The sequence below is a fragment of the Ruditapes philippinarum genome, unplaced genomic scaffold (assembly GCF_026571515.1).
Source record: "Ruditapes philippinarum isolate M1 unplaced genomic scaffold, ASM2657151v2 ctg1680_1_1_1_1, whole genome shotgun sequence".
NCBI classification, from domain to species: Eukaryota; Metazoa; Mollusca; class Bivalvia; order Venerida; family Veneridae; genus Ruditapes; species Ruditapes philippinarum.
The window spans coordinates 186,509-213,029 of record NW_026866822.1 but is presented as its reverse complement, the minus strand read 5'-3'; the positions used below and the strand labels follow the sequence as shown (position 1 = coordinate 213,029).

At 33.2% G+C, this 26,521-nt stretch overlaps 1 protein-coding gene across 1 annotated transcript; it reads left to right on the top strand.

Moving 5' to 3' along the window:
* Positions 1-1,737: 1,737 nt before the first annotated feature.
* On the top strand, positions 1,738-24,051 carry LOC132733803 (SH3 domain-binding protein 2-like). The gene is made up of 12 exons (XM_060720490.1): positions 1,738-2,298; positions 9,632-9,724; positions 10,474-10,576; positions 12,059-12,167; positions 15,889-15,944; positions 16,266-16,459; positions 17,119-17,181; positions 17,824-17,954; positions 20,150-20,208; positions 20,909-20,972; positions 21,220-21,273; positions 22,508-24,051. Exons 1-12 carry the CDS (start codon positions 2,250-2,252, stop codon positions 22,649-22,651), a joined length of 1,119 nt encoding a protein of 372 aa, XP_060576473.1. The 5' UTR covers positions 1,738-2,249; the 3' UTR covers positions 22,652-24,051.
* Positions 24,052-26,521: the final 2,470 nt, after the last annotated feature.

Genomic DNA, 26,521 nt, shown 5'->3' with positions numbered 1-26,521 from the left:
CATTATAGTATTTGAAACTCGTTAGTTACGAGGATATAACACTGGCTGATCGACATCTCAGGATGTTTCTGCAAAAAAAATTGTCTAAATTTTGAATGTGCTATGTATTTTATTTTTAATTTGTATGGTTGCTGATTTTTGCCATTTCCTGTCTTGTGCCGCCGTCATGAAAAAGCAAAGTCGAAGAATCGATAAGTGAGCATATTATTGTGTCTTCGCCTCCGACTTTCGAGTTGCGAAGCCACAAAAACACGGAATGGCAGAAATCAGCCAAGATAGAAATCAGCCACCTATTATATTTGAGATATGTTATGTAGACTTCGTCAATCTTTTCTTATCTGGTTTATTGAGCTGATAAATCGTGTGTCTATGAAATAGGTCCAAGATATTTTGTGCAATATCATAGCGTTTTAAACCTTAATTCGAAAACAGATTTCAATATTGAAGAATGCTAGATTAGTTGATACAATTATACTGGTTAATATATACACACACACACACACACACACACACACACACACGCACGCACGCACGCACGCACGCACACGCACACACACATTTGATAAAATATAAGGTCATATTACGGTGTCGTTTTCGGGCCAGAAAAAAATGTCATCTATTGATATTCAAAATTGTGAGTTGATCAATTGATTATAAATCATATGTAACGAGAATGAAGAAGGATTTAATATTCTCGCTAAGAAACTATTAAGCGACATTAAAGCAGCACGCCTCCAGATTCATGCTAATTTTCATGAAAATTTGAAAATGTATTTAATAGTATAATATTGTAAAGTTACCAAAGGAATGCAATTTACACATTATCAATGGCACTTACAACCTATGTTAATTATTATAAAGAGGTCAAAATATGCAAAAATAGCCCTTACTGCGTTAGTCGTTAGCGTTAACGCAGTAGAAATATAGTTATAAGTACTGAAAAATCCAGTCATTAATCGCACATAACATGTAATTTTTTACTAGAATTTTAAATCTTTATACCCTTCCTAAAATCTTAGTACATTTTTCTCAGGTTTGATTTTATCGAAATATGGAGGCTCGTCTGGAGGCGTGCAGCTTTAAACGTGAAATTTGGATAATTGTTTTACCTTTGTGAGAATCAACATCAAAATTTGTTTAAAGGCCTGCCATGCCTCAAAAAATGTACTCATTTTGATTTATTAAAACTTTTTATTCTTAGTATCTTTTTACAGTTTCAAAAATACTCATATGTCACATAGATGAACAATCTTTTGCTTTCTTTGCTCTGATGGCAATTGATATAATTATAGAGAATAAGTATTTTGTATTCTGCACTATTTTGTTTACATTTTTCTACCTGTATGACACATAAAGTCACGTTAAGCGCTACATCTTTTTAGTTGTTAAACATCTTATATGCTATAAATCCAATATCAAAATATTAATAAACACATATTTGATATTTCTAAACACTTAAAAATACGTGGATCTAGATTCCTGATGCATAATGTGCCTTTAAATAAAATCACGCTTATTAAATAGCATAAAAAGGGCACTGTATTTATAACTGTAAATAGTACTTATATCTCATTAAAACGCAATGTAAAACAAGACTATCATATTGTACTATGTATTGCATTATAATTTTTTTATTTACTTTTGAGCGCAATCAGAATACTTTATAACAATACTTCATTGGACTAGTACAGGTAATACCCTAGCTAGACCAGGAAGTTTCTTCAGTCAACATGCAACTATATAGCGTTTACAAAATCGGATTTAGTGTGCACGTCGTTTAAACAATCTTGTTGATTTTATTTCTAACGTATCAGTTAAGGTTCGGATAAAATCGAAGTTTTGACATAGACAGGTAGTTTTGGGTAGATGTGTAAAGTATAGCATGTATTAGAAATAATGCAAGAATAATGTGTTTTGTTATTGCATATGGTTAATTTCAATATATAACCGTGTATATATCTAATAAACATGATATACTGTGGTATAAGTGCTGAGTTGTAATTATTTATATAGAGAGGATTTGAAGTGGATAAGGAAATAAAGTGATTCATAAATAAGATTTTATAAGTTATATTGGTCATATTGATCAAGGAACTATAAACATAATATGCATTACTGTTGACAAAGCGCGGCTAATATTGTGTTACATTTGGAATATACCAAGTGCTACTTAACTTAAAACGTCATATATCTAACGATCGCTTACATGGGTATAAATATTTTATATTCCTTTTATAACTGATGTGAAAATGGCTTCCAGAAAAAGCGAAATTCTCGACAGTCCACAAACTACCATAGGTAAGGCTTTAATAGTTCAATCTTACGGTGTTAATGAAGATAATGTTGATGATAATTATAATTATCGTCATGATAATTATCATTGTAAAGTACTATGTATCTTATAGATCTATTCTAGTTGATAAAATTTATAACTGCCTATCAATACATTTTAATTAGGGATTTAAATAACACATTCCTTAATAGGCAAACAGCATTGTAACACCGCACTTTGGGATCAAACGCACTTTGGGGTCCGACCCCAAAGTGCGTTACGTACTTTGGGGTCCGACCCCAGAGTGCGTTACGCACTTTGGGGTCCAATTTCGACCCCAAAGTGCGTTAAACAGGTACATATGCATTTTCTAACATCAGGCAAACGACCGCACTTTGGGGTCATAGAAAATTAATGTACATTATGTTTTAAATAATATATTGCAGTCAAAGCCAATGGTAAACATAAAAATCAAGGTATTAAATAGACACAAACATGTGCCCTGAATTATAGTAGAATCAATAGGGATTTAATTTAAATGGTCTTGATTAGTAAGTGAAGAACTTTCAACAAATAAATCACCAAATAAAGAATTTGTATCAATTATTAAGCTTAAAATATTTTTTCTCAAATTTTTCCATGTATTTTAAAAGAATGTACAACTTTCATTAACTACATTGTTTTTAGGTAAATGCATTATTTTCCCGTTTTTTATTTACACATTTTTAAGAAATATGAAAGTCTTAGCATAGACAAAGGTTATAAATTCTGGGAAATCTTAGTAAGACATTTCAGTAAAAAATTGCCTGGTCATTTATTTTAGCTAATGTGACATATAAGAAAATTGACTAGGTGTAGATTCGGCTTTAAGTAGTAGTCCGTACTAAAACTATCAACTATTTAAGTAGTCGCAGCTTCAGAATTATGTATAATTCTCACTGGGGTATAGAGGGGATTGTGGGGTATCGATCTCCCGAGGGTTAAAAATAACGTTTTAAAGGCCATTATGCTTTCATTTTTTTAAAGCTTTTTTATTTTGATGTTCTTCTATATTATCCAAAAAATACACATTGGTCAATTACCTGAACCATCTTTTTTTATCTGTTGCTTTTTGGCAATGATGAGTACAGTTATGGTGAATTAGTATTTTATATGGAAGTCAAATACTACAGTGTTTTGACTTCTTTATGACGAATAATTTTACAGTTATCGCTATATTATTCAGATAACAAGCATCTTACATTTCTCTGATACCATTATTTTAACATTATAAAATTCATGTTTGCTCTTTCTAAAGAAGTATGTAAGATTTCCCATAAAACGGTTGTTAGGAGCTTACAAAAACCCTTAAGTTTGTTGATAAGCTTAATAATGTATTTGTAAAAATCACTATTTATAGTCCGATCGAAAAACTTGATTTTTCACCAGAACATTGCAATAAAGTATATTTATAGTTCTTTGGAAAACAAATATTAACTGCATTTTATTTCATTCCCAACATGTATAGGTTAGAGTGCATATTGGGTGTTCTTCGTAAATAAGAAAGCTAAAAAGGAGCGGAGCTTGCGAAGCGACTGTAGCTTTCTTATTTACGAAGAACATCCAATATGCACTCTAACCGGCTTAGTGCTCCGCCCATTTTTTCCGCCCAACACACTGCGTGACGTCACATGATGGCTTAAATGTGTATAACCATATTTGGAAGAGGTAGCGGTACACATTTTCGGGTCACGTGTTTTGCATAGCTTATTCCCGCATTCTGTCTAGGTAAATCAGACAATATCACGGTGCATATCCATATCGGTACCCTCTTTGCGAAATATTCTCAAACGGTACCCTCTTTGAACATACACAGGTATTCTCTGCTAAAAACAAACCAGCGATGGATAACAATGCAGTAAAAATTCATTGTAATAGGGAAAGGAGTTATGACACGTAGAAAAGATGTATACCACGAACACTAGAATATTTTGTTTATGTGCTGATTTGTCATGTGCCGATTTTCATGTACTAGCTACAAAAAGTCGACATGTCTTGCCTCGCCGTCACCTCGCCCCCGTCACCTCGACATATCCTTCGGGCTGAAATAACCTGTAGCTTGATTATATTGCATCATACATATTATTATGTTCATATACATATCATCTTCGGACAATGGCAGTATATTGTCAAAATAAATGTAAAATTAATAAAAGCACCTACTTTCGGTTTGTGCAGCGGCACGGGCTGTAATATTTACATAAAAAATAAGAAATATGACATACATACTTTGTTGGAATAAGTGAATTTTTATTTGGAAATTATAAAAATGATACTGGTTCCGTAAGTAATAAAACATTTTTAATGTTATTTTGCCTGTTTTCATTTCAATGAACCTCTTTTTTTAATTTTATGCCGTAGCGCGTGTACGGAAAAAACATGATGCATAAATATTGATTAGTAGGAGTAAAACTTCAAGATCTCTGCACATGCGTATATTTCACTTTAGGCGCTCTTCGAAACTTAGCTCCGCCCTTGCGTTTTATAATATAAAACGTCCAGTTTATATATAAATCTGTTCTATTAAGATTTGAAAACCTGAAAAATTTGAATATATCCTCGTCGGTGATTGGCTTAAAAAAATATTGGCGAGCACTAAATTTAAATTGGGGCTCAATATGGCACCAAAATTTATCAAGTAAATGACCGACAGAATGGGATATTTTTCGCAGATCTTTTAATTCTAGGAATACACAATTTTTGTACTAGAGGTATTTTGAACGGTGGGCATAAAAGTGACATTTGTATTTTTTTATACTTTTGTTTTTGTTTTTCGTAAATATGTTTTGTTTGTTTGTCGTACATATTTTTTTTTAGTTTTGAATACATACTTTTTTTAGTAATGCATACATATTCTTTTTTAGTTTGCATACACATTTTATTTTAGTTTGCATACATCTTCTATTTTAGTTTGCATACAAATTTTAGTTTAGTTTTTTTGTACATATTTTTTTTGTTTGTAATATTTTTACATGACGCCATTTGCAAAGTAGAGTTTGGATAATTACACCATTTGTTAAACACCATTTTCAAAACTTCGAACATCTTGTTAAATTAAGTACCCATTTGGCAATGCATTTGTAAATACCACATTTTCTTTTTGGGTATTCAAAAAAATTAGAATTTTAGTATCCGCGGTAACCAAAGAAATTGCTGCTATGGTCGCGATGAAGTTAACGATTTGTAAAAGGTGCCTTAAAATCATTCCTGGGTTTCCCGGAGATAAGGAGCGGCTTGAACCAATTCTTTATCCTTTGAAACCTGTATTGTCCCCGCTTGGCCCGGACACCCTGGCTATAAGTTCTCGCATTTGGGTTTGCTAAGGAATTTGACCTAAGTTTCTAATTTCTTTCTCAGGGGTGGAGGTTGGTGGTGAATTTCATGGAAATAATAAATGATTACCAATAACGCCCTTTCGCAATTAGAACCTAAATAAGTAATAAATAAAAAAACAATAATTATTAAATTTACAAATAAAAAAAAAAAATTTGGCCCGGAGGGTGGGCCCAAAACCCCAATTTCCCCGGGCCAAAAACGACGGGCCTTTTCCAAAAATGGGCAAAATTTGCCCACCACTGGCTGTTTAATCCCAAATTTGGGGCTGTTAAAAATTTAAAGGGCTTTTTTGTTTGGGTAAAAAAAGAAAAAAAATTTAATAAAATTTTGGGGAAAAAAAAAAATAAAAAAAAAATGCAAAACGAAAAAATGTATGAAAAATAAAAAAAAATTTATTTTCCCAAAAAAAAAACAAAAATGAAAATTTGTCACTTTTTAACCGAATTTTGTTATTGCCCAAAATTTTTTAGATTTTTAGTTTAAAAATTTAAATTGCCCTTTTTAATTAAGCTTTATAAATTTTTGGACCCCCATCTTAAAACTCCCCCTAAAATTTCCAATGAGCGATAGAAAAAAATCAGTACTCGTTTTTAAACGAATCGATAAAATTAAAAACCCTCTTGCCCAAAAGTGCTTTGATATTAGCATATTAACGCACTTTGGGGGGTCAATTTCTCCGTTTTGGGACCCCCCAAACCAGTGCGTTGGACCCCAAAGTGCGGTTGCGAAGTTTAAACGCACTTTGGGGTCGGACCCCAAAAGTGCGTATTGACCGAAAGGGCGGTGTTACACAGCATTATTGGAATATTTGTTAAACTTTCAAGATGTTGTGGCCGTCTATTTTTCTGTTAGCCTTTTTCAACAGTCTTGGAATAACCAAAACTTTTCCACGTGTACAATCTTTAAGATACATTGTTTGGTACATATTTGTTAAGTTAAATAATTTTCATTGTTTTGCTTTTTCCCTTTCTTTTTTTTTGTCGTTGTTTATTGTTCTTTTAATTATTTTAGGGGGTATATGTTGTTATTTTTATAGGGCTATTTTTCTTTTCAACAGTCAAAGTAAATTGCTTTATCCCATTTTGTTAGTTTATGTATTCTTTGACTATAAAATGGAGAAAAAAAGGATGGCATATTTCCTCTAATATCTTACTCTTCATTTTAAACTATTAACTTTTGTTGATGTTTCTTACCAGCATAATAATGCTTAATATATTTCCATTGTTACATTTAGGGAATGTGTTGAAATATACTTGGTTTATAACGTTGAAATTGCATTTTGTATACGAAAAAAAAACTAGGAAAATCAACGAAAATAAAAGCTATGTTCTTTTCTTTGGCATGAACAATGAATGGTTCAATGTGTATGTCCATTTCAATTTAATTAGGTTGCTACATGTATTTTTTTAATCCGAATCTATTCATAGATTATCATTGAAGAAGGAAGTTTTTCATGCGCTAGTTTTTGGCAGAAATTTTGTCCTTTTAATCATCTGTTGATTATATCTTGTCAGAGCATTTGATAAAATGTTTAAATAATAAGCTTTTACTATAAGGTCATGGTGTAAGTGACTAGTTTATGTAATAAAGGGAAGTTATATTTTAATATGCACTCTTAAATAATGCTTCAACACATTCTAAATTAACCACTGCTGAATAATTGTGGGTGGGTTTTTTTTCGTGTTTTTTTTTCGAAAGTGTACCAGATATTCAATTAGTCTGTACAAATTATCTTAAAAGCAATTTTTACCATATTTACAGGTTTGATATCGGTTGATTTTTAGATTTTTTCAAATTTCAAACAATAATACACTGAGCTAAAAAGTAGCTGGTTTACCATTTTTTGTACTTTTTCAACACAATCTATTTAACCCAAAACGAGAGACACAAAACCTCAAAGCTTTTGGGAGAAATATTACGCACCAACCTACCATGCATTAAATTTATCTTTTCTTTTTTGTGTATCACCCCGCATGAATATTACATTTTACGGTTTAAAACTATATTATTCTTAAAATAAATATTGCTTTACCTTGGCTTTAAGTTAAAAATGAATGAACTTGCTGAACAGGCTGAATTTATGAAAATTAGATCTTGCTTTGGTTTGAAAACTTAAGATTACAAATGTAGGAAATTCAATCAAAAGGCTACCAAAGTTTAAGGTCTGGCAGGTTGGGGTTAAAAATTGGCAGGGGCCTGGTCTGTCATGTTGGTCTGAGTCTGGTCATGTTGGCCTGAGTCTGGTCAGGTTGGTCTGACTCTGGTCAGGTTTGGCCTGAGTCTGTTCAGGTTTGCATGAGTCTGTTCAGGTTGGTTTGATTCTGGTCAGTTGGTCTTAGTCTGGTCAGGTTGGTCTGAGTCTGGTCAGGTTGGGCCTGAGTCTGGTCAGGTTGGCAAGAGTCTAATTAGACTGGCAGAGTCTGTCAGGTTGGCTGAGTCTGGTCAGGTTTGCAAGGTCTAATAAGGCTAGCAAGAGACTGGTCAGGCTGGCCTGAGTCTTGTCAGGTTGGCAAGAGTCTGGTAAGGTTGTCAAGAGTCTGGTCAGGTTGGCTTGAGTCTGGTCAGTTGGCAAGGTTGGTCAGGTTTGACCTGAGTCTGGTCAGGTTTGGCAAGAGTCTAATCAGGCTGGCAAGAGACATGTCAGGTTGGCTTGAATCTGGTCAGGCTGGCAAGAGTCTGGTAAGGTTGGCAAGAGTCTGGTAAGGTTGACCTGTGTCTAGTCAGGTTGGCAAGAGTCTAATTAGGCTGGCAAGAAACTGGGCAGGTTGGCTTGAGTCTGGTCAGGCTGGCAGGAGTCTGGTCTGTCCGGCAGAAGTCTAACTAGGCTGTCAAGAGTCTGGTCAGGTTGGAGAGTCTGGTAAGGTTGGTCTGAGTCTGGTCAGGCTTGCAATAGTCTGGTCAGACTTGCAATAGTCTGGTCAGGCTTGCAATAGCCTGGTCAGGCTTGCAATAGCCTGGTCAGGCTTGCAATAGCCTGGTCAGGCGTGCAATAGCCTGGTCAGGCTTGCAATAGCCTGGTCAGGCTTGCAATAGCCTGGTCAGGCTTGCAATAGCCTGGTCAGGCTTGCAATAGCCTGGTCAGGCGTGCAATAGCCTGGTCAGGCTTGCAATAGTCTGGTCAGGCTTGCAATAGCCTGGTCAGGTTTTCAATAGCCTGGTCAGGCTTGCAATAGTCTGGTCAGGCTTGCAATAGCCTGGTCAGGCTTGCAATAGTCTGGTCAGGCTTACAATAGCCTGGTCAGGCTTGCAATAGCCTGGTAAGGCTTGCAATAGTCTGGTCAGGCTTGCAATAGTCTGGTCAGGCTTGCAATAGTCTGGTCAATCTGACCTGGCTGTATACAAACTGATCGCTTTCGTGTCATGCGGGTTAAGAGTTGAATACTTATTGTATAAAAAATACATATGCATCTTGTAAAGTGACAGTAAAATTGTTGGACCACATATGAATTTTGAAAGAACTTTGTAGTTAAATGTTGTATCTGTAGAGATAGAGAACATTTAAATTGTTTGATATATATTCTTTAAAGTGTATCGATCTACAATAGACACATTTTTCATAAAATCTTCCGAATATTGTTAAAAACAATATAAACGTGTCATTTTGGATATCTTTATAATGTTATGCTTGCAAAATAAATGTAGATACAGTTCCCAGTGATTTAGTATGGACATTTTTGATGAATAATTATATTTTGTTCTGGAACAAATCTGCTATATATAGATATATGCAATATAAGATAATGTATCTCATACTTTCCATTCCTAAAACTTCCATGCACATTTGCAATTCTTTCGTGGTTTGTTGTTATGTTTGATATCAAATACTATCAACGTAATAATTTATTGTATTACAGACCTTTCATTATAGATCAATTCACTTTCAAATCATATTGTTAAATCTCTTTCTAAGAGTTTTATACATTCATATGCTAAAGAACGCATTAAATATGTGGATATATAAAAATCATACGTATATATTTACAGGGGCACAAGATTTGCTGTGTATAGGACATTGTCAAAAGTCTGGTTTCCTTAGAAAACAAGGATCGCTCGAAAGACTTTTCAAATTCTTGAAATGTAAGTTTTTAGTATCGTGGTGTTTGGGAAGTTATTTCCTTTGACTAACACCGTTTCTTTGTAATTCATTTTAAAAGATCATAACGAAACTTTGCGCCCTGACAATTCTAAAAAGATTATTCTGATCCTCTCAACTATTGATATCAATATACATGTTTATTCTATTTTAACAATTTTAACTATTCAAAGGATATAAATCTATATCAATAAAATGTATCCACAGTAACATTAGACTGGTGGTTGATTCGCGGAAAAGTTGTAACATAGAATGTCTCTGTTATTTAACATACCTGAATTATGTACGTAAACAGAATTAAATGTCGCGGAACAAAATATTATTTTGCTATTTTGTGTAGGGTTTTATCCGTTTAATTATTTAGCAATGATATTGTGCATGCACAATTCGCTTTTAATGCAATAAATTACTATATTTATTTTATACACGCATTTTCGAGGTATACTTTTTTTAAAATTCAAACAATAATTTTTGCATCAGATAAATAAGTTTATTTTCACTATTCCATAAGGCTATATAGCCCATGAGTATATACAATGCATTATATATGGCAAGACAGTATATAGCATAAATGTACAAAACAATTTAAACTGCGGAGAAGGTTTACAAATAATTAAGTGTCTTCCATATGACATCAGATATTCTTACCGAATTTCACTTGGGTATAAATTTAATTTTACAATGATAATTTTTTTCAGTTATCAGATATATATATAGCTTTATACACTTTAAGGGCGACAGAAATTTGTTGTTCTATCAAGAGGGTGTATCTATGTGTTCAAAGACGAGCTGGCATCTTGTCCTCAGATGTCGTATAGTCTGCGGCTATTTCTAAGGTAATATTCACCAGATTATACTAGAACAAGTTTAGATAGCAGATTTATTGCTTATATATACATGATAAGAATACATACAAAAAACACGTTGCCCGTTGGGCCTATAAGTCACCTTATTATATATGTACAGATATATAAACTGTAAACCGTACATACATGTATCCCATGTGTTTCTCGGCAAATTTCAATTTCTTTTTATCATATTCATGAAAAAGGTTCTAGAACAATTCCTTACCATAAAGTACGAATGCATCCTATTCAAATTGAATCCCGTCGGATAAATAATCACCTTGACACTAAATGTATCACTTAATTTTATTTTTGTTATTTGCAAGCATGTCCTAAGATTATGGGCAAATGTCCGTTGATCATATACAAACTCACCACATTTACGCTTACCACGCGGGAATTCACAGTGATTTACAATATGAAATATGTAGGCAGATCCATGTTGTTAGTAATCAGGAAACATTTTGATGGTCAAGCGTCATATTTCCTAAGAATTGTTCAGCTGGAGAAAAGCCTGTAACTAAATGTGATTGCGAGTTTTGTATTACGTTGATATTTATTTCTGTAATAACCAATGTGATACTTTGTTTCATGTATTTACCTAACTAGGTCTGACAGAAGCAGATAAATAACACCATGCCACTTTTTTAAAAGGTTTGAGGTAAAGCCGAATTTGTAAATGAAGCACAGAGTCAATGTCATTGTACACATGTACACTGATGTATCACAAAGAATTCTCATCAAGATCTTTTTTCTTACGAAAGCATTTACTGGAAATATTAAATGATGGTTAAAGTAACTGTATGCGCTTTAAGATACGAATCCCTATACTAGGCCGTCTTGTTCCATTTTTGCCATACATTTGAACAATTTGATGCGTTTTTGCACAAATCCTGAATTATTTCATTACAGAATATATACGGTGATTAAGGTATTTTTGGGTGCAAATATTGCCAACCTTGTCATCCCATATCAGTTTCAATTTAGAATTGTCTAAAGTCAACTAAGTTTTACATCTAGAATAGTTCTTTAACGCCTTTTTACTAGTTCTGATACAATATATTGTGGAAGCAGTAATTGTTAAATCATGACTATTTCCACATTTCACTTCATTGCTAATATAAGCATCTGAACATTTATTGTGTTGCTGCTGTTACAAACGATGTCAGACACAGTTCCTATTTAACACCATATATATATATATATACAACATGCATCTTTTTATTCAGCCGGTCTTTCAAAAAGCAAAACATCTAAATAGTAGTTATGTAAGTTTCATTTAATGACTGTATTGATAGTATTTAGTTAAGTTTGCTTTTTTCCGACGGATTATGGTAAAGAATTATAAATCAACTCCTTGCAATATATTGTTGTTATATGGTATGAAATAGAATCCTTATCGTATATTGTTGTTATATATATGGTAAAGAATCAAAAATCAAATCCTTACATATATATTGTTGTTATATTCAGACTGTCACGAAATGATGACGGGAGTGTTAGATGGTCTTTCTGTATATTCCCGGCAGAGGAAGGCGGGAAATCACTTCTGTTCTCCTGTATAAGCGAGCAGGAAAGGAAGGTAAAATGGCGTTCGAATCACATTTGCATTTTAACATTAAGTCGATTCAACATCAATTTTTCATACCCGTTTAGTATATTATTAGCCGTGTAAGATACACTGTTTTCACAATGGGTCTTCTTTAAAGCCACAAATTATTCTAACATGCTATTTAGGTAATTGTCCCGTCAGTAGATACATGTGAATGTATATTTGGTTGCAAATGTCTTCCGGGTACTGAATTGCACGTACTCATACTTTTTGTCTGTACCTGCTATAAAATTAAGTTCAAATTGATTACATATTGATCAATAGATTTATATTATATCAATCTTAGATCAACCTACTTGATATGTTTTAAAATGTATTTGTTTTTGAGAGGTTTTTTTTACCAAAGTTAAGCTTTATGAATGAGGTTTGTGATAATCGGTATCGAAATATACATGCAATATTATACACTGTATTTTGTTTTAAGTAATGAAATCATTTTGAGAGAAAGCTATCCAGCTAGCGTATGGAATGTCGATGGTTCTACTCAGATGCCGGTCGTGTCTAAAATAATGCACGGAGGGATCCGCTCGTGTTTGAAATAATGCGAGTAGAGGCACCTGAGGTCTTCCTTAATCGGTAAAGGTGGAAAGTCGCAATTTAACTCGTAAAGGGTTAATATGATGCAAATTCCAACCAAAAAATATTATGTATATATATAAAAAAAAACAAAAAAGCTTCAAATAAACACGAGCATCACTGGAACTTCAATATTGTATGGACATTGTAGACTATTTTACGAGTTGGAAAATGATATATATTACAATATTTTACGTTTCTCCGATATATATTATCATTCACATCACAAGAACGTTGTTTCGTGTGAAAAGATGATACGATGTACGGTGACTGATAAATACAACGGCATTGTAAATTCCTGTTTCACACTACTATGCCTATAATATTACCATGTACACAGTGTATATCAAGTAACGTGGGAATTGTGTACGATTTGTGAAAACCTATACCCGAACGGTGTAACACGGTTAGAAAACCGGGCCATTGTTTACAATTATACAAATTAAGGAAACGAATAAGCACATGCGGCTGTCATAACATTTTATTTTAACTAGCATATCAATATTACAAAGAATATGTCTATTTTAAGATCTTTCGTGAGAATGACGACCTGACTACAGTTATGAGGTCGACTTTAACATTAACTGGACTATTTTAGTAAATAAAAACCGACTTAAATTTCATTGTCTTGCTATTTAGTATACCTTAGACATTTCCCTAACTTCTAGAGTCATATAATACTAAAAGGAAGCAGATAAAAAAGGTACCTTTACATATATAGCAATCACAAAATCGCCATTGCCTCGTTAAAATCGTGTCAATCACATTTTTTCTGCTAATTTCAGTGTAATATAAAACGAGAGGTCGCCCAGGTTGTCATTCTCTTAAAAAGCAAGCACCTTCCTGGAAATAGTTTCAAATGAGTTTGAAATAACCTTATATGCTAAATCATTTCTGTCAATTTGATTGACTACAAATTATATTATTCCATTTCCTTCCCATGGTGCTAGTTTCGGCTATAGAATTGTACATTTCTGCGTTTATATTGCACAATTCGTGCGTTATTTTCACATTCCTACGTTACTTGATATGCACATCCGGTACGCTGGTGCATCATGAATACTTTTGCACGACTACCGGGTATTACACTCTTGAACATAATGATGCTAACCTAGTAATTCATTCTTTTTTTACATGTGATACGGTTTGATCAAATGTTACAATAAATTAAACTGATTCCTGACTTGTACATACCTACATACCACGTTGAAACAGCCTTTGGTCTCTCTTGACTCTGCACAGAAGTTCTTCATCAATTATGTGCCGTATTAACAGATTTTATTGAAGAAAGTTTTTCATTTTTGTTGTTGTCTTTTTTGTTTTGTTTTGTTGTTTATTTGTTGTTGTTGTTGTTGTTTTTGGTTGTTTGTTTGTTTCCACCAACACAATTTAGATCATTTTGCGCCGAACAGGAAAGACGTTTTTTGAGGTGCTAACCTTGGGTGTTATAAACGAAACTCTAAGAGATGCATATAGACTCCAGATATTCAATCCCATTCAGTCGCCTTTTACGATCACGAATGAATAAATGATGGCATTTCAGTGAAGATCAATACTTCTATATTGTTAGCAAATAGGAAGACCCGTATTTGAGAATATAGTTTTTTTTTCATTTGCTGTAAGACGAGAATGAGTACATTTTTGTTTCCTTTATTGGCAACTATACTAGCTGACTTATTTATTAATTTCAAGTTAGAAATCATAGTTTTCTCAACCTTTTTATAAGCACTTAATTAATTCAGTTGTGTCGTTTGATAGTCAAACAGAAGAAATGTTTGTATACAACTGTAGTTTATAAGTTTAAGTGACCATTAAATATCGTGTTGTTTCAAGTTGTCACATATGACTGTTTAATCATAATGAAGTCCTCTTTTATAGACACAATATCTGTTGAAAAGGGAATTGCTTGAAAATTACCACAAAAGGCATAAAATAAAATTTGTTATTACAAATAAATTTAATAGTCGCAATATATCCAGAACGCTATGACTCATCCGATAAGTAAAATGATTTGAGCCGCGTCACGACAAAACCAACATAATGGGTTTGCGACCAGCATGGATCCAGACCAGTCTGCGCATCCGCGCAGTCTGATCAGGATCCATGCAGTTCGCTTAACAACCTATTACAAGTAGAGAAATTGATAGCGAACAGCATGGATCCTGACCAGACTGCGCGGATGCGCAGGCTGGTCTGGATCCATGCTGATCGCAAACGCACTATGTTGGTTTTGTCATGACACGGCTCATTTATGTGACTACTTAAATTTACACTGACGTATTTACATTTTATTCTAATGAATTGCAGCGGAACCTTTCAATTAATATAATGTTGAATCAGACTGATATATGTATTATTTGATCACGCAAAATTATACAGCAAGCTTCAAAGAAAATGGTAGATGTTTTTGTATCTACAGGGAAGTATTCGTGCAATAATATATTGTAATGCGTGCACATACAACACATTTTATTGTCAATTTTAGATTATTTAACTTGAAGTAATGTTATCTGAAAATATAAACCTAATAATTACTTATATGGTAGTGACTGCAGTATGTTGCCATTGCGGGTAAGTCCCGCATCATGTCGATTTAAGAATTTGTCATCGTTCTCAAGGGACAGAACTGCAAATAAAAGGCAAAACTTGATACGCATACCACAAATGAGACTTTGGCGTGTTGGTGCAAGAACGAGACACAAATCGTCTTCTCAAAATCATGTTAGCGCCCTGCTTGCCATACTGGTGTGTTGTGTTGCACATCATTTTATAGATTTTATAGAATGAATTGTATTGGTCATGTCTGAATTATGATGAATGTTAAATAATGACATTGAAATACTGTATAAGAATATCGAAGTAGATGCGTCAGTAATAATTTAAATAATAGACAAACCCATTATGTAAGCCGTTTTGATTATTTTCAAATATTTTCACGCAATAAAAAGGCTTGATTGCAAAAGAGAGGCGTGGTCTTTATTAGCATTCGGACCGTTTCGTTTGGGGGAGGGAAGCATTCATGAATCTAAACTTTTAACAGACATAAAACTTGGTAGAATAAATGGTTCGCCTTCATGGAAGTACATTGGTCATGAAGTTTTAAATATCATTGTAGGAATGGATGAAATCCTTAAAAGCTGAAATGGTAAAAGCTCATAAAGTAACAGAAAAGTAAGTAAAATATAACTTAATAATACACTAATAATCAAATACTGTAAATAAAAGTAATGAATAAAGTCTAAATCGAAGATGTAAGAAAAACATATCAACTGAGATTTCTTTTATAAAATATAAAGTAAAATCTATAGAAAAGTTCTATTGTCCAGGAATAATAAAAGTTAAAGGCTAGTCAAATTGTCAACAGCGATTCAAAAGTAAAATTTTTATCCCCTCTGATAACATTGAAGTTAGTTCGGGGATTTTGTAAAGAAAAAAGTTTGAATTTTTGTTTATTGTATTTGGGGCACATGGTTTATTGTATTGTCGTTTCAGGACAGATGAGAACAGGGACGAGTATGTTTACATTGAGAAACCTGTAATAGAAAATGCATCTGTAGGAAAAAAGGCTAAACGGGAACCAGATAAAAAGTCTAATGGAAAGAAAGGTAAACGGGTACCAGAGTTACCAGTTGATGATGATGATGAAGAAGAAGAAGAAATAGATGATGATGATGATCCAGGGGGAGGTATGTGACCTAATATAACATTATATATTAACCTACCACAGTTGTGTTATGGAATTTTCTAGATTTGAATTGGGAACAGGTCGTCCATTGAATTAGAAATTTCAAAATCAAAATACAAAACTGACAGTTTTACGGCATGTTCTGACTGCACGTATGTTCAGATTTGTACTAATAGCAAAGACTTTTCATATTTTGTCTTCAGCAGGGTATGTAAAAGTATCTTCAACAAATGATAAAGACTGATTACCAATGTACAGGTGGTGCCTTCCACATACCTGTATTTGTATTGTGTCAAAATATTATTTACAGGAATTATTTGGACTCAGTAACGACGTGGCCGAGTGGTTAATGCGTCAGACTAGTGATCTAAGGATTGCTGACAGCGTGGGTTCAAACCCCGTCAGCGGCAAGCCCTTGTTTCTTTGAGCAAGAAACTTTACACTCATTGCTAACTAGTTGTTAGTTTCAGGAACGGATTCGAGAGGGTTTCAATAAGCTTATAGCTTCCAGCACAATCGAACTAAGATAAATACATACAAACTAAAGATTCCTAAGGTGTTTCATTTGTTCCATGATTTAAGTCAAGTTACTCCAGATGCAGAAAAATAAAGTTGATTGTATTATATAATGTTTTCATCTTACTGTACCTATACTTATAGAGAAAGACTATACAACTATAGATGAATCAATGTTAGATAACCGACCACCTATGCCGGCACCAGGTACTCTTTCTTTCTTTCTTTGTATCTTATAGATAGCACTCTTTTCTGTAAATGTGTTTATTTTTGGACACGGCACTTGCCTTCCAACACGACATATGTTTTGTACAATATCTTTTTTTAAACAAGGTGCTTGTTGTTTTGGTAAAGCACATGGCCTGTTTTGACAAGAGACATATTTTATGGGTGCCAATAGGGCGCTATTTTTTTCTATTTTATTTCAGTAAAATTGGTACGAATTGTTTTCTTACAGTGTTATTTAAATGCAATCTGTAATATACGCATACATTTATCAGCTCCACAACACCTGTGTTAAATGAGTATATGAATAAAAAAATAGACTTTTTAGAAATAATCATATCTAGTGCTCGTCTTTACTCTTTTTACATTCAGATGATCAAGAAATACGTATTTTACATTTCAATATGTTTCATTTTCAATTGATATAATATGTACTTTTGTTTCCTTCATGTTGATTGAAAAAAAATATATGTATTGCTCTTCACAAATTTTGCATTTACAAATACATGCTTATTTTGACTTACCAACGCGAGGCAGTAGTCACAATTTCTGCCATACCAGCTGTTATACTGTCCAACACACATGTATATCGTTTCCCATAATTGATCATATTATATTTACCAGCAAGTACGAAGCCTCCAGAGAAGAAGACGCCTATCAAACCAAATTTTAAGCCAGCATTACCAAACGATAACAAACAAACAAAAATCCAACATGAAAAGAAAGCAGCCTCTTTACCAGCATCCGTCAATCTGGTATGCCAACCTTCTTTATAACCAACCTTCTTTATAACCAACCTTCTTTATAACCATCCTTCTTTATAACCATCCTTCTTTATAACCAACCTTCTTTATAACCAACCTTCTTTATAACCAACCTTCTTTATAACCATCTTAATGTGTTTATTGTTGAATAGTTTAGGTAGAATTCAAATTTTAGGAAAATGCATCTGATTATCTCCCTGGCGTCTTTAGTTTTTTAAAAATAACATTAGTTTGCCCTACTTGGACTTTTCAGCCAACTATCCTGTACATGTTTTGGAGATTTATTTGACAATTTTGTGAAAAGAGTTAAGGAAAATTACAACAAGGTGCAAAGAAACTGTACGGTTAGATAGATAGATAGATTTTTTTCGGCAAAGGAAGCATATACATAGTTGACAATATAACATCTATCTTATTAGGATAAAATAATGAGCATTATTAAATACTATATCACATACGAGAAAACTATGACATGCTTATCAAAACCAAGGATAACACAAAAAGGGGCAAAAAAGCTCTTATTTCCATTGTGGTCCTTTGTATTGGCGGCATGACATAGAGAGGCAGACCTAAATATAATCATGTTTAAAAATACTAATAAATCATAAAAATGTATATCACAGTCAAATCTTGAGTTAATGATACTCCTGTTTACAGCTAGGATTTAAAACACATTACTAAAATTGTAAAAAGAAAAATTGCAGACAGTTTAAAATCCTGAGCCGAAATATGTAAAAACATAGTAAAAAAATCAAGTACTGTTCATAAGATGACTTTTGATGGCAACCTTAAAACTTTGTAACCTGTTGATCTCCGTTAACTCGACAGGTAAATCATTCCATAATTTAATACCAGAGAAAGCAAAGGATTTAGAACCCTGACCTTTGACCTTAGGTAGACAATACCCACCCTTTTGACTTAGTCTTGTACTATACTTATGTACGGAATCTTGCGAAATAAAGTGTTCAAACATGTAATCCGGAGACAGGCCATTTTTTATCTTAAAAACATGACACAACATTATCTGTTCAACTCTTCTGTGGACCGGTAACCAGTTAAGGGACTTAAAGTGGGATGGGTCAATATGGGCTCTGGAATCCAAGTCAGGTACAAATCTCATTATTTTGTTTTGACAAGTTTGTAACTTATATTTTAAAGACTGTGTCAAGCTATTATACCAAACAGAGCATGCGTAATCATAGTAGCACTGAATAAGAGACATAACCAGAAGTTTCTTGGTATGCTGAGTAAGAAACTCTTTCTTGCGGTAAAGAAATTTTAACCGAGAGTTGGCCTTCTTAAGAACAGACTCGGCCATGGCGCAAAATGACAGATTTTGGTCTATAGTAATCCCAAGATACTTTATAGATGAAGTTGATTCAATGGATGTACCAGAACAGGTTTTATGCAGGTTAGATTGTGACCTAAGCTTTTGCCTGGACCCCAATTAAATTGACTCGGTTTTACCCAAGTGCAATAACAACTTATTGTCCACTAACAATTGGCTGACCAATTCCATATCATCTGTCAATGCCTTTTCAACAACAGATAAACTTTTACCAGATACAAGGATACAAGAATCATCAGCATACAAAAGCAATTTATTTTTGACCATAGCTGACATATCGTTTACATAAATTAAAAAGAGAAAGGGTCCAAGGATTGAGCCCTGAGGAACCCCACATTGTGTAAAATTGATATTGAAATTATACTACAATTGGGCAGTTTTTATGTATTTGGTGCATAAAGAAATGAACATGTAGCAAATTATACTGCATTGGTATTATCATTTATCTACATTTAATTATTATTGGTATTATTATTTATCTGCTATAATTATTATTGGAATTATCATTTATGTACATTTAATTATTATCGGTATTATCATTTATCTACAATTAATTATGACTTTGATTTTCCGTTGTATGTATACTAGTATTTCATAAAACATTTTTGATGACAGCTCACGAATTAAATCGACATAAAATAATAATGTTATCAGAATAATATATACAATATAGGAAGAAGAACGTACAAGCTGCACTGACCCATCACTCGCCGTAGGGACAATTCATTATTGCTGAAAAAAATTAAAAAAGTAATTGTTAATAATAGATAGTGAAGATTTATTAATTAAATCACACGATTTTGTGTCAATTGTTGAAATAAATAATTTTCATTTTCAGAATGCCGTTCTCAGGGAAGCATTTGAATACGACGGAAGTGATAGGGGTCAAATAGAACAGTAAATTTTGTTTCATTTTTATCAGAAACAGTCATTGATAACTTGTCAGATAAATAAATTACTAGTTAACAAAATTGATCTAAAATGTATATCGTTACTTAATCTGACTTAAGCTCAGATCTACTTATTACTTCTTACCAATGCGTAGCGTTATTTAGGGGCTGACTTTAATCAGATTGATCGTTAACTGCCATAATCAAGGGCAAGGAACCATAAGATGATATGTTTCTTTGATAAGAAAAGTTTTTTGATTGACATATAATTATACAATGTACATTTATTTGGATGAAATTGTTTTATTCATATATTGATTGTTTTAAAAAACAATGGAAATAATAATGCCATAGTTTTTATTAATTGTCGTCACGTCTTCAAACACCAATCGTATTATCATGAAAAGACCCTTAATGAAAGGCTAGTGTTGTAATATGACTAGTACGTTTGTTTGTTTGATCGGGTTTTACGTCCCGTCGGCACAGCGACGTTCTAGTTTTACTGGTTGAGGAATACCCCAGATGCCCTTCCGTGCATTATTTCAGGCACACATAGGGCATCGGTATGCCGGTTTGGCAACCAGATATATATAGTAACGGATTTTAACTTTGTAACATGATAATATTGTTTATTACCCTAAATATGTACTAATGGCAGAAATTTTTGTAAATGGCTTTGTTAACTGATACTTCATTTTGTAATACAGGTTGTTGGTGGAAAGACCAGAAGGGACATATCTAGTTAGAAAATCAAGATCTGATGGAAAAGAGGTATATTGTTGCACATTTCGTTATAATTTCTTAATTAAAAAAACAATGTTTTGTTGATCTTGTTCAAATTGAAATTCTTATTGATATTCAAATGTAAAACAATATGCATGTTGCAATTATAATACAAGCATCTATAAATATGAAAAAAATATCTTGTTAGAATTATGTACATACATATGTTCATGAGTATTAATAGATATCAGACTTCTTATTTTACTAATTACAAGCATGTCTTTCACATTTACAGGTTCTTTCGGTTAACATTGAAGGATGCTTAAAAGAGTTTAAAATTTACCCGAAGGTAAAAACATTTTTGCTTTTATGATATATCATAATGAGACAGTATTGTTATCCCCTCACTAATTAGATAATTTCTAACTAAGTGATCAAGTATAAATGTACCATGTGATTAAAAAATGTCTCCTGTTACAAATGTAACAGTACTTTTTCACAGTACACATCTGAAAAATAAAGACCTTTGGCAACAATGGCCCGTATTCAGAATCGAGCTGCCGCGGCAGTTTAAATTATGGAACGGCATCAACAGAAAATAACGGTACGTTTGCCTTTCCCCTCATACCGCGTTGTCACACGTTCATTTCGTTTTTTCCAAGGTGGTCCAAAGGCCGCCGGGATAACAGTAGTAAAGTAGCATAATAATAATTAGGTACGGTAACATGATGGTAAACATAAAAAAGTCTGATTCAGTTTGAAGTTGTAGATACAGACAAGACATCATTCACAAATGGACGACGGCAAATTTTGACTAATGTTATTGTTTGATTTTATTAACCTGTCAATTCCATACTCATTATACGGTCAATGCACAGAATATATTAATATTCGATAAATGTTCGGTAAATTCCGTGAGAGGTATGCAGTAAGATGTGATTAAATTCATCTAGTTTCTATGAACTAGCTACACTCACCGTTATAGCGCAATAGGGTAAACCACGGGTATATAATATCAAAATGTCTTACATGTTGTAAGATCGAGACAGTGTATGTCCAGGGTTTTTTTCTTATTCATAATTATTTTCAAAATTTTTGAAGTTATGGTTGTTCTGTTTTAATATGTGTTGCACTCTTTTGTAAATACTATATTTTTGTATGTATAACATTGTTTAAGATTGATACTGAAAATTCATTCAGATTACAAAATGTGAAATTTCAGTGTTTCTTTTAGTTGTTTCATATCCGTGTAGACAATTTGCAAGCTCTTGACCATTTTCTTTAAAATATACCTAAAAATAAAGACAGAATAAGTCTAAAAAGAATGTCAAAAAAAGGGATCGAACCCCGAACCTCTCATACATAAGGTAATCACTTAACCAACTGTGCTATTGCGGATGTTACGAGAACTAACATTAAGCTAGTTGGAGTTTTCCAAAAGTTAGCTATATACTCCATATTAATTCTCGTAAAATAAACGGACAAAACCGAAGTGGGATCGAATATTTAAATGAGTGCTATAATGTATTCATTATTGACAGGTCAATAAAATCAGACTATAAAATGTCTTATTTTTCTTTCAGAATAACGGCGTGACAATTGACAGCACTATGTATTTTTCGACAGTTGAAGAGTTAATTCAGTATTACACGGAACATCTTTTACCAAAGAAAACAACCAGACTGTATCGTGCATACACTGTACTTGATCCAAGATACGTAAACTAAACGCTCGTTCATCTAACATAAATGAGCCGCGTCAGATGCGCAGGCTGGTCTGGATCCATGCTGGTCGCAAACCCATTATGTTGGTTTTGTCGTGACACGGCTCAAATTAGTTTCAAGGGACACGCCATATTCTTCTTATTGTTATTGTTATTATTTGCTTATTGAATTTTTGATTCGTGGTGCTTTATGCATGACTTAACTTTTGAGTATTTTGAGGAAACGAAAAAATGTTTAATCTTTGATTTATACGAGATACCATGTAAAAGCACGTGTTTAGCCTAGAGGGTACGTCGTTATAATCATTTATTCGACCCGTGATTTCATAGGTATTCGTATTGTAGTGATGCTTGTGCTTTACTTCAATATACTGTATTTAGATCATGATACGTCATTACGTAATTGCATTATTTCCTTAAAAGACAAAGCGAAATTTGTGTCATATATGTTGTTCATCATTAATTTTCAAAATAATGATATATTTCTTTACTTTCATACTGCCTTGTTCATAATACCTACTGTTTGTTGTTGTTGATTTAGTGGGAAGGGGGTTGGATAAACGTCGCACCAACACAATACAGGTCATATGGCGACTTTCCAGCTTTACCGATGGAGGAAGACCTCAGGTGACCCTCCATGCATTATTTCAAGCACGAACGAGCACCTGAGTAGAACCACCAACGTTTCGACTCGCATTAAAAATTCAAAGTCCCTAACGAGATTCGAACCCACGGCGGTGCGGGACAAGTGGATTGAAGTCAATGACACAAACGTTCGGCCACAAACGCCACAACCTATTTTTTTAATCTAATATTAACACAATAGTTATAATCTTTGTTTACGTCTCATCATTGTATAGACATCATATACAAAACGTTTAGGGCAAAAGTTTACATCATAACAGTAAAATACCACTCCAACATGGAGTTATAAGAGATGTCCGTGTAATGTCAGTAACCCGAGCAACCGTGCAAAAAGTTATCCCGTTCGGCTATATGTAGATAGGGGTAGATCGGCAAATTTTTTGTGAGATGATTAAACTAAAGCAGTGAAAGAATAGAACATTTTTAGTTTAAGTGTTTCATGACATTGTTTAGTATCATAAATAATTTAAGTAGTAAAATTATCAAATTCATTTAAAGTGCTTTTTACAGTAGTATTTACCCAAAAATACAAAATTAAAAGAATGTAGGCTAGTGTTTAAAATGTGGGAAGAATTTAAAACATATCAAACCTTTGTGTATTCAGTAGAAATATGAATGTTATAAATTGTTTACTGTATCAATTTACGATATTGTGATAAGAAGTTTTCGATACGCTTGTTTAGGTGTAATAATACATATATATAGCTTTTCATGTGACTGTTGCTCTATCAAAAGTACATTAAACTTCTGTATCATGTGTATTATACTTTGTTTTATAATTTGTTGTGACTTAAATGTCCCAAACAAGGGGAACTACTTGATTAAGTCGCCGTATTTCTACACGAGATGAGTAAAAATATCAAGAAAATCAAATTAGAGGAGAAAGTACAAAGATGGGAATTTACATGTTATGTGCGACTAATGACTGATTTTGCAGTATTCATCACCATGTTTCTGTTGCGTTACGTAGTAATTGCTGTTTTTGTTTTGCATATTTTGACATTTATTTGGTAATTTACTAGATTCCTATTTACAATGTGTAAATTACATTATTTTTCATTTCACACTTTTATATACATTTCCAAAATGTTCATGAAAGTCAGCATGCTCTGGTGGCAAGCTACATTGTACTATAATGACACCAGATTAACACGGCACTTCAGTGATTTCTGTGGTATAGTCGGATTTTATTGACATGTCAAATATGAATAAATTATAGCACTCATTTAAATATGCGATCACACTTCCATATTTGTCCGTGTAGTTTACGGGAATTAATATGGAGTAAATAACTAATGGTTTGACAGGTGCACAAGCCTGATAATGAGGTCGTGCAATAGCACATCCGGTTAAGTGATTGTCTAACATATGAGAGGTCCGTTGTTCGATCCCTACTGTTGCCATTGTTCTTTATTTTTGTAGTATATTTTAATGGAAACGGCCAATTGCTTACACAATTGTGTACACGGATATATAGCGACTTAGAAACACTGTTTTGTCTCGATTTGTATTGTGATTTACGGCATATGTATTTTAATCCGAATGAATTCTAAATATTATTTAAAAAGAGTGTAGACTATAACATAATATATGCAAAACATTAAAACAAAACAAACGACATAAAAACCGAATCTTCAAATACAATTAAAGAAATGGTGTCTTGTTAATATTTCATTATTTCCTTTCATTCTCCATGCAATGGTAAACTCAGAAATCACTATTTACTAATGTTTTTAGAAAAGTCAAACATGTGTATACAATGTGTTAATTTAGAGCATGTTGCTGAGGAAAGTAGCGGTGAATGTGCAGTAATGTGTTGTAAAGGTAGTAAAATGTAAATAAAGTAGTATTTTGACTCCCATACAAATCACTATAATTATGCAAATTGCCAACTAAGTCAGAGAAGCAAAGATAGTCCAACTATACGGCAAATGAGTTTTTTTGCAAACTATAACAAGGTAACAAAAATAAAAAAAGCTTTTAAGAAATAAAAATGATAGCATTTCTGAGACATAATGGGCCTTTAATGCAATCCAATTAACAAACACAACTTAATTGGCTTGCGTCGTTAGTGTTATATTTATATTGGTGAATACGCATCTTAATGCATGGCTCAAATTGCCACGGCAATATCCTCAGTATTCGCCAATGACCTTGTGAGGGATATGAATGACCTTGACCTTGGCATCGATATGGGAGACGTCAAGGTATTTATCTTGTGTGTTAATATCCAACAATATAGAAAATCTACAGAATATGCTCTATCTGTTACATAACTTGTGCAAACATTGGATGGTTATTATAAATATAAACAAATCTAAATACATGCACTTAAGAAAAGGCATGGCTCCAAGATCGCATTTTGTTTTCAAAATATGTGACAACATATTAAAATAGACGAGTATTACAAATATCCAGGAATTACATTCCATGAAAAACTTTACGAAAAATTGTGATTTGTTAACAAAATCGGTGTGACGTGCTCTAGGAAATCTTATAAACAAAATACACAACATGAAAGATTAAGAATGTCAGACCTATGAAAAACTTTACCTCTCAAGTGTTGCACCTACGGCGCCTCTATATGGGGACAAGACAGTGCCTTGATAACATACAGCACCGTACACTCCGATTCTTCTTTGGTGTACACAGGTTCACACCAATTCTAGCATTATACGGTGATACAGGTTGGCTACCTAGCCTGTACAGACGCTGGATATGTATTTTACGCATCTGGTTGACGAAACGGGTGTTTATCCATAATTATGAGTTCATGGAGGTATGCCGTAACAATTGGTTAAAACGAACCGTCGATAGCCTTGGATTCTAGATCAACGATTACGTTGTCGACAGCAGGTGATTGCATTACTCACTCAGAGAAATGGGGAAATCCAAACTGTTGCAAAACTGAGAACTCACAAACTTTTTTAATCAAACAACGAATGTGAAAACTACTTAAATCTGAACCTTAAAATATGAACGTTCATTATTTTTCCAGTTAAGAAGCGGTATAATGCCACTTAGAAGAGAATCTGGTCGCTATATAGGAGAAACGGTTGAACAGAGAACATGTAGACTTTCTCCTTCAAACGAGGTAGAAGACGAAAAGGCATTTCCTTCCCACAGTTGCCATGGGATAGCTTTCCTTTAAAAAAAAATTTTATTTGGGGGAAATACGCCCCTCACCCGTACTTTGTTAAAAACCTAAAAACAAAGTTTGCAAATTTTA